We start from the raw sequence: 9874 nt of genomic DNA, 5'->3' as shown, positions 1-9874 counted from the left end.
TCTTACCATTTAATGATTAACTTTTACATATTTAAATCATATGGTATAAACTTAAAGGGACCGAGAAAGTAAGAGCTAGGTGTTCGTTCGGGTCAGATTTTTCGGGTCGATTTAAAATCGAATTTTGTCTGAGTATTAATTTTTACATACTAGTAAATTCATTTTTATATCAGGTCAAATTAAAATCAGTTACGAAGTCGGATGAAAATTGAATCATTGGCTTTGTTTTGAAGATAGATTGAGAAAGTATTTGCAAAGAAAGGGAGTTCAATAATTTGATAGGAGTAATATTTTGGATGGGCAAAAATCCGTACCCTCCTTCTGACAACAACCACTGAAGGATGGGGGCACATGCTTGCTGTCATATCAGTGGGAGCATCAGCACCCCAATTCACGGTCACGATTCACTGCGTACGGCTTTTCCTACGGCTCTGATTTTTCCTCCTTTTTTTTTTCTATTTTCCATAAACATTACATGCACACTCTTTATTTTTATTTTTTTCTTTTCAAATAAAATAAGATGTAAAAGGAATATCCCCTTATTTCTCTTTCTATGTCTTCTCTTCTCTTCTCTTCATTTCTTCATCTTTGTTTTCTCTCACTAACTCCATCTTTCTCTCTCTTCTGCTCTTATTGTTGCCTGTTCAGGTCGACTTCTGGTCGGGTGCTTTGCTTATTTACCTCTTCTTTCTTTACTTTCCTTTCTTTCTTTTTACTAAAAAAGTAAGAATTTCATGGGTTTTCATCATGTCATGAAACTTGTGCTTTTATGGTATTGTATCCCTTTTTAAGTTTTAAGGTTTGGTAATTTAATCACTTCTATTTTTGGTAAAGAGTATAGGGAAAAAAATACAAAAGAAAGTTTGTATCTTTTTGTTGTTTTATTATTATTGCTAGTTACTTCTTGAATTTTGTGAGGTGGGTACTTGTGTGAATGGTAAAAGAGTGGTTTTTTTAGGTTAGTTTAGTGATTTATTGATATTGCTTGAAATTTATGAAGTGGGTACTTGTGAAATTGGTGAAGGACTGATTTTTAAGGTGTTAATTTATCTGGGTTTGGTTTAGTTTAGAGATTATTGTTGCTAGTGCTGAAATTTATGAGGTGGGTGTATGTGAAAAGGGTGAAGGAGTGATTTTGATGGTGTTAGTTTATGTGGGTTTGGTTTAGTTTAGAAAAGTCTGGGGTTTGTGACCCTCTTTTTGAGGGGTTTTTCCACTTTTGGTAGTAATTTGAAGTGTGGGAACTAATGAAGGAATGGAATGTGGTAATTAGCAGGAAAAAAGTGTTTATGGGAAGCAAGGGTTTTGAATTATTAGTGGGTATGTTTAATTGGGAGATTATTAAGTTGCATATTAGTAAGGATTGTTTAAGCTAGCTTTTACCCAGAATAGCAATAAGTGGGATATGAAGCTTTCAGCATCAGGATTGGTTCAACCTGGGAATGAAGGTATCACCTAACCTCTCCCCTTTTTCCTTAATTCCTGCACAATATCATTCTTCTTAATTTGATTTGTGTGTTATTGTTCGAAAATAACCTACATGTGATCCCTCGTAGAAGAATTAGATAGATAGAGGTTAACTAACATATATATTTGATGGGCTACTCCCTTGATATCGGGTTTATGTGCAGCTAACTCCCCTCTTATGTCGGTCTTGTTGTGTACAAGCCTGTTAACAAATTTATCGGTTATCAATTTATTGTAACGGGTTTAAAAGATTTTTCAAATTCATGCTGTCTCTTGTATCTTTGTGGAACATAAAGTAGTGTATGATTGATCATTTCTATGTCCTCTATCATGTATTTATGTCAATTTCAATGAAACTGTTATAGGGGGCGAAAAGAAGTGTCTTAATTCAGAACTATGGCATGCTTGTGCTGGTCCTCTTGTGTGCCTACCGACTGCTGGGAGCCGTGTTGTCTATTTTCCTCAGGGTCATAGTGAGCAGGTTGTACTACAACTATGTTTTTATTCCATTTTTGTGGGATTATATATTGAAGAGATTCAATTTGCAGTTTGTAACCTTTTTGGTTTAACTTCAGGTTGCTGCCACTACTAATAGAGATGTTGATGGCCAGATACCTAACTACCCGAGTTTGCCTCCACAGTTGATTTGCCAGCTTCATAATGTCACAATGCATGTTTGTCCTTTGCTCCGAAACTTGAAGTTTGTTCTATTTTGGTTAAATTGATTTTGAAAATAAATAAATGGTTCTAGTGAAATGCGCAGTGTAACATAATTCGCTAGGTAATTCACTTTTTGAATTTGGGATTCGCTTAAATATGCCCAAGAATTGCCCGATACCGACCATAATTCACTTTTTTCGATTCGCGGCTCGCGAGGAGATTAGCGAATCATGTGACACTTAAATGCATATTGTTGCCCACATGTGATTGGGGTATGCCCACATGTGATTGGTACCCCATCAGAGAATGAGAGATGGGTATACTAGGTCACAAACATGAGAAGTAACTCTTACTACTATCAACTGTAGTGAATTTGCTTTGGGCTTGTAAGTGAGTTACCTACACCGTTTTATAAACTTGAGGGGTAACTCTTATTGCTATCAATTGGTTTTAGTAGTAAACTTCTTTTGTGCTTGTAATTGGCGTAGCTCTTCTCCTTTTTGTTTGGGTTGCCTAGACTTTCTTTCGTGAATTATAACATCTTGTTGCTGAGAGTGAGCAGGGAACCAAAAGCTAGACTGATGTTCTACTATTTGGGATTTCAGGCTGATATTGAGACGGATGAAGTCTACGCCCAAATGACTTTGCAACCGTTAAGTCCGGTAATATTAATATTATTAAAGTTAACTGATATTTTTGATTGAATTGCTTGATTTGCTGCTTAGAGAAGATAATTAATCTTTATGGTACATGTGTGCAGCAAGAACAGAAGGACATATATCTACCTGCAGATTTCGGGATACCAAGTAGACAGCCCACCAATTATTTCTGTAAAACATTGACAGCTAGTGACACCAGTACTCACGGAGGGTTTTCTGTTCCTCGTCGTGCAGCTGAGAAAGTTTTTCCTCCACTGGTAGTGCCTTGCTCCCTGTATAGATTTTGTTTGTTCAAATTGTAAAATTTTGTACTTGCTAAAAAAATTATTATTCTTGTAGGACTATTCTCTGCAGCCACCGGCTCAAGAATTGGTTGCTAGAGATCTACATGACGTTGAGTGGAAGTTTAGACACATATTTCGAGGTATATGCTATTCTGCTTACATTGAAGAACCCTTAACTTGTTACTATGATATTGATAGCATTTTGTTGCTTATCAAGTTATGTGGTTAGCTCTATAATGATGTAGATAACCTATAGCTCTTATATGGTCTTGACTTCCTTAAAAAGCGAAATCAGTGAAACACTTTGCTGCTACAGTATCCGTCTGCATTTGTCTTTATCATTGGTTAAAATCAACTAAGTGTAAATATTTATATTATGTTGATCAATGAGGAGAAGAATGGAGGGAAATGTCTAGCGCCACCGTTGATGTGATGAAAACCAATTACCACTTTTAAATTGAAGAACTTGAACCAGATTTGTTATGTTGTCTGAAACATTCAAATATTGTTTCTTGGTGCTAACTTCCAAATGATGAAGTACTATAGGGCTGGAAAAAAGACTTGCACATGCTTTTTGTGACTTGAAAAAAAAGCATACGACAAGATATCTAGAGAAGTAATTTGGTGGGCAATGACAAAGTAGACATTAATATAGTGCAAGATATGTATGGAGAAGTAAAGACATGTCTTGGTGTATGTTGTTTTCCATAGACATTGTTTTGGTAGATGAGTTCAGGTTGGGGCTAAATGCTAAGTTAGAACGATGGAGGCAAGAGTCGAAGTTAAAGTCAAAGTATGACAGAGTGCATGGAATGTAAATCTAGCACAAACGAGATGATGAGAGGCACTAGGAAATCGCCACAAGTGGATGCTTCAAATACATTGGATCCATATTAAAGTAGTGGAGATCCAATAAGATGTGACCCATAGATTTAAGTGTAGATGGCAAAAAAGAGAGAGTAACTACTGAAATATTATGTGATTGAGGTGTACTCTTAAATATTAAGGATAAGTTTTATCAAACGACCATTAGACCACCGCTATTATATGGATTAGAATGTTGGACTTTTAGAAAGGATCATTGTAGGAAGATAGGAGTAGCGGGAATGCGAATGCTTCGATGGATGAGTGGATATACCTTGAGGGATAAATTCGAAATGAAAATATAAGAAATGATTTAGTAGTTGCAAATATTGAGGAAAGATGAAAGAGATTATTTAATATCGCTTGGGCATGTGCAAAGACAGTATATTAGATTAGATTTAAGTGGAATTTCTAGGTTTTCCTACAATATGTTGCAATTACATGCGTTCTGAAATAATTGCAAGTGGTTGTGACATGTTGTATGGGAAAATGTCAGTATTAGTTACAAGTATAATCAGAGGAAGTAGTTGAAAGATATTAATATGTGGACAAACATAATCTCGTTTTACGTATTTTCTCTGTTTGACATAAATGAAATCCTATATTTTTTAAGTATCTGAGGCACAATACTGTTGTATATAACATAGGAAGTTTTGGTGCCTCTTTTTAGGTTGGTTTTCTGTAAATCGCTGTAGGAAACTGCGTCATATCATAAATTCCTAACTTAGTGATCTGATGGAAAAGAGAAAATCTGAACATATTGTATGATAAGACAAAATCAATTTTTGCATAATGCTGGTAAAGTTTAACACGTATTGATGGGAGACCATGTAAACGGGATTATTAATATTGGATTTTTATCTCACTAATTTGCCAATGTTAGGGCTCGCAAGAATGTAAACCCATCAGGTTGTGGCTAATAAATATGTTAGCTTTGATAAGTTGCGAAGAAAATGCCCTTAGAGAAGCATATCTAGTTGATGCTTGGATCTAAAACCATCAGAACTGATTTCTTGACTCGTACTTCCTTGCTTTAGTATACTCGTGTCTATGACTTATTTTTTTGGCGTTAATGTGGGATTTTACTTGGCATTTATAAACTGTAAATTTATATCCAGTGGTTTTATATAGAAAATACCTCTATGTGTGACCTTTTTTGAGATGTGAATACATCTTTGTTTAACAACTTGAGGTTTTTCTTATGCAGGACAGCCCAAAAGGCATCTTCTTACTACAGGATGGAGCGTTTTTGTCAGTGCTAAAAGACTTGTTGCTGGAGATTCTGTTCTGTTTATATGGTATTTCATTTGGTTATTTTTCTTGGCGCATGATCTTTCAAATGTCTTGGTTTTATATAAAAGAATGAATAATTGATGACTGTACATCTTAACTTAGGAATGAGAAGAATCAACTATTTCTGGGAATTCGCCGGGCCACTCGACCTCAAACTGTAATGCCTTCGTCTGTCTTATCAAGTGACAGTATGCATATAGGACTTCTGGCAGCTGCTGCTCATGCTGCTAATACTAATAGTTGTTTTACCATTTTCTATAATCCGAGGTCGGTACATAAGCGTTATTTCTTTTGTTTTCTTACTCTTCGCTTTTCTTCTTTAATTTTGTGATTTCTTTTATCCCTATGTGGTTGCTTTCTCTTTTCCATTCATTCTCATCGTAGTTGTAAGCTGTAAATGTGTTCAGGGCAAGCCCATCGGAGTTCGTCATACCTTTATCGAAATATGTCAAAGCAGTGTATCACACACGTGTTTCTGTTGGGATGCGATTTCGTATGTTGTTTGAGACTGAAGAATCAAGTGTTCGTAGGTAGGATATTTATACAAGTTGCACTTCTAATTCTTTATTTTCTAGTTTGCTTTTTAAATTCGTGATTCGCTCAAATTTGGCCCAAGAATACCCAAAATCAACCATAATTTGCTTTTTCGATTCACGATACGTAAGGAGATTAGCGAATTATGTGCATTGCTTCTAAGGTCTGGGAAAATCAGGAACTATTCACAGCAGTCCCATCCTTGCAACAGTGCTAAGCTGCGTGTAATCATGGCTGTAGATATCTAATTTCTACGGTTTTATACTATGCACAGATACATGGGTACAATTACTGGAATCAGTGACCTAGATCCTGTTCGTTGGCCAAGCTCTCACTGGAGATCTGTGAAGGTATTATCTCTGGACAACTTTTAACTTAATTGGTTGATTTAACTATGTAGTTACTTGTACTGTTACAGTTTCACATCTTATCATAACTTCTGCCACCTCTAGTGTACTTTTCTAGTCATTCGCACGCTTTGTAGTCAGTGGCTCAAGATACTATGGTTAAACCTTGCACAGATATTTTGTTTTCCATGCTCTTGTGCGTAGTTACAAGAAACCGGAAACTTCTCACCAAATCCTGTTTCGGAAACTTTGACCCCGAAACTTTAGAGTTATGTTTCGGAAACTTTATTCCCCAAACATCAGATTCAGGATCCCATCGTATGAACCCTTTGTTTTCAAAATTACACGTACTGTATCCTATTATCTTTCTGGTAACATTGTTCGCATGTTTCAATTGGTTTTTTGCTTATAGGTTGGTTGGGATGAATCAACTGCTGGTGAGAGACAACCACGAGTTTCATTATGGGAAATCGAGCCTTTGACAACCTTCCCCATGTATCCATCTCTCTTTCCCCTCAGGCTCAAAAGACCATGGCATGCTGGCACTTCGTCACTGTCAGGTAGTGTTAACTCCTTTTTGACTCTTTAATTTTTGTATTTTATTTCTTTTTTTTTTTTTAGTAATTTTAAGAAACTTAAGCCAATTTGAAGCAAACAATTGGAAGCATTCGTGGAAAATTGTATGTTTCTTTTGGACAACATCCACCAAGACTAGAACATGTTGATGACACTATGCGGGAACTTTAAGCGAGATAAGACAACTTTTTCGAGAAAGTTAATAGCTTTATGACTTTTATGAATTAATCTTTGACGGATCAAATAATTAAGTATGCTTTGTGGAAGCGACGGCATTAGAATGTGGTTTTAGTCTAAGTTCTCATTTCCAACTATCATTGTAGGCTATTGACTTGTATTTGAATGTAATGAAAGGAGAAAAACTTTTGGGTCCATTTTCTTTTCGGCTTTCTTAAGTGTTTTTTATTTCATCGTGCAGATAATATAGATGATACTGCAAACAGCTTAATGTGGTTGAGGGGACAAGGCGGAGAACAAGGTCTAAATTCCATGAATTTCCAGTCCCTTGGAATGTTCCCGTGGATGCAGTCTAGAGTCGATAGTTTGCTTCCTCTCGGAAATCAGAACCAGCAGTATCAAGCATTGTTATCCCCCACTTTTCAAAATTTAAGAGGCGGTGATATGTTGAATCCCCAGATGATGCAGTTTCAACAACCTATTCAATATCTCCAGCAGTCGACCAGCCAAATCCCGATGTTGCAGCAGCAGCAGCAGCAACAACAGCAACTGATTCATTCATCGCTGACCCAACAAATGTTACAAGGGCAGTCTCAGGTTTCGAAGGATACCCTTCCACAGCGTGTCCTCCCACAGGAGTATTTCAAGCATAGCGGAGGATTATCTAACCAACAATTATGTGGTTCCGAGGCGTTTTCACTTCCGAATAACGAAATGCAAAGCAGGCAGCAACTTACGATGTCGTCGGCCCTTGGAAAAGCAGACACAAGCTCCGGAAATGCCGAGATATCCAGTTCTACTCATTCACCTGTACAGAACATTCTGTCTTCTGCGCGTACCGAAGGAATTAGTAATTTTTCTGATATTTCACATGTTAATCAGACGACGTTAAATGAACAGAGTTCCCAACATCCTTTAGTATCATTGAATTCATTTACACCCATTAACGCCTTCGGGAATTCGGTCTCTCTACCTCCATACCCCGGGAAAGACACTTCCTTGGAGACCGGAAACTGTAGCTTAGATGTGCAGAATCACAATGTATTTGGTGCTAACCTTGATTCTTCCGGGCTTGTATTACCAATGACAATGCCGACTACTTATCGTACTTCTTCAAACGATACGGAACTATGCTCGTTACCGTCAGGTGCTTCTGGGTATCACAATATGTATGGTTGTAATAGCAACTCTCCGGAGTTGCATAGTGAAGGGCAGGGTGACCTGCCAAACCCAACAAGAACATTTGTTAAGGTACATGCTCTTTTAAAACGGAGAATAGACTTCTTGTGTGGATTTTTTCCTTGATATTAAAGTAAAATTTCCTTTTGCTGGCTTCAGGTGTATAAATCTGGATCAGTTGGGCGTTCGTTAGACATCTCCCGGTTCAGCAGCTATCATGAGTTGCGTGAGGAGCTGGGTCAGATGTTTGGAATTGAGGGAAAGCTCGATGACCCTCTGAGATCAGGCTGGCAGCTTGTGTTTGTCGACAGGGAGAACGATGTACTTCTCCTTGGAGACGACCCTTGGGAGTAAGTAAACCATTGAAAACTCGCTTTTTTTTGAACGATCATAAAGAAGTCTGTGCAAGTATAGCTAAATTTGTTCTTTGTTACATGTTTTCGTGCATTAAATCTGAAAACCTTTCTTAAACTGAGACGGGATTAGTTAGGTTTTGCAGTGTTTTGGTTTTTCGGTGCATAAATGAGACTCTTTAGTTTAGCCTCTCCTAACCCATTCCCATAGTAACACAAGTTATTAGTGTTATATACTGTCAAGGAACCAACTCAACCAAAAGCTTAAGCTGATGGTTGAGGCCTCAGGATAAGTTCTATACTCTAACACGCCCCCTCACCCGAGAGTCATTTGGGCTAGAAGCATGGATACGACACAAGCCCTCCTCACACCTGGCGCTAAATTTTCTAAATGAGGGGTGGCCGAAATTCGAACTTGTGACCTTTTGTCATGCGGGCTTCTGATTCCATATCAAGGAATCAACTCAACCAAAAGTTATGCTAATGGTTGAGGCCCCAGGATTTTATATACTAGTGTTATATACTTGTTCCATTCTTCTGTTTTATTTCTGCATTTCTGCTTGTCTCTCCCCTCCCAGCGGCCTCATCGAGCTACCTATCATGATTTTCTCTTGCAGGGCATTTGTATACAATGTCTCCTATATAAAAATACTTTCACCCGAAGATGTCCAGAAGTTGGGGAAGCTAAGGACCGAGACATACTCATAGAACTCGGAGGTAGAATGTCGCAGATCGAGGTTACAAAATAGACATTGAGCGGTCGACGTTTACCCCCTTCGGATCATCAAGCAAGTGAAGATAAAACGTTTTAGTAAATTTCTTAATACAACATGTTTTGAGTACTCACTCAGCTTATGGTAGGCTTAATGCCTTAAATTCTAAACATGAGATTAGTAACTTTTGCCCAAATACACATTTTGTAGCTCAACTAAGACTTATATTCTGAGCTCATGCAACATTTATTTAGCTTTTTGTCATAATTTGTAGCCATTTGGGTGAGTGAGATTTCCTTATTCAAGTTTTTCAACAATTGCTCAAGAAATTGTTATGATATTACAACTTGTGAAGACTATTGCAATCTTGTTTTCATCTTTTGTAACGTCTTTCCGTCCCTCGAAATCATCTTGGTACCGTGATCACATCAATACTAAGGTATGAGTCCGACACTAAGTCGACTGAACGTATACAGGTTAATAGTTTAACTGATATCGTTGTATTGTAAATTGTGATCGGATCTTAGATTATCATCTCATTGTATACAACTTTGATTTCGTTATTTTGAATTTGCTATATTATATATAAAAAGTTTTCGCTTTGATTTTCATAGTGCGGGAAAATGAGTATAAAACAAGGTCTAGATAAAATCTTTCCTAAGATTTTTTCCATCATATTATGAGGTAGATATTAAACTAATAAATACACTCAAAGTGAGTATCCCTTTTCAGCTAGATTTCGTCTATTAAAGTGGCGGTCGGTGGATC

The 9874-nt window shown here is 37.1% G+C and overlaps 1 protein-coding gene across 2 annotated transcripts; it reads left to right on the top strand.

Moving 5' to 3' along the window:
• Positions 1 to 512: 512 nt before the first annotated feature.
• On the top strand, positions 513 to 9465 carry LOC130828335 (auxin response factor 8-like). Of its 2 annotated transcripts, XM_057694267.1 has the most exons (14): positions 513 to 1448; positions 1833 to 1948; positions 2043 to 2141; positions 2733 to 2789; positions 2888 to 3043; positions 3126 to 3210; positions 5142 to 5232; positions 5330 to 5494; positions 5635 to 5757; positions 6036 to 6111; positions 6521 to 6668; positions 7103 to 8112; positions 8200 to 8390; positions 9011 to 9465. In XM_057694267.1, exons 1-14 carry the CDS (start codon positions 1406 to 1408, stop codon positions 9099 to 9101), a joined length of 2451 nt encoding a protein of 816 aa, XP_057550250.1. In that variant the 5' UTR covers positions 513 to 1405; the 3' UTR covers positions 9102 to 9465. The 2 variants fall into 2 exon arrangements, with proteins under 2 accessions (XP_057550250.1, XP_057550251.1); XM_057694268.1 differs by lacking the exons at positions 513 to 1448; positions 1833 to 1948 and having other exon boundaries at positions 2047 to 2137.
• The last annotated feature ends 409 nt before the right edge of the window (positions 9466 to 9874 follow it).

Source organism: Amaranthus tricolor, chromosome 12 (assembly GCF_026212465.1).
Source record: "Amaranthus tricolor cultivar Red isolate AtriRed21 chromosome 12, ASM2621246v1, whole genome shotgun sequence".
NCBI lineage: Eukaryota > Viridiplantae > Streptophyta > Magnoliopsida > Caryophyllales > Amaranthaceae > Amaranthus > Amaranthus tricolor.
This window is presented reverse-complemented; position numbering and strand designations above follow the sequence as displayed.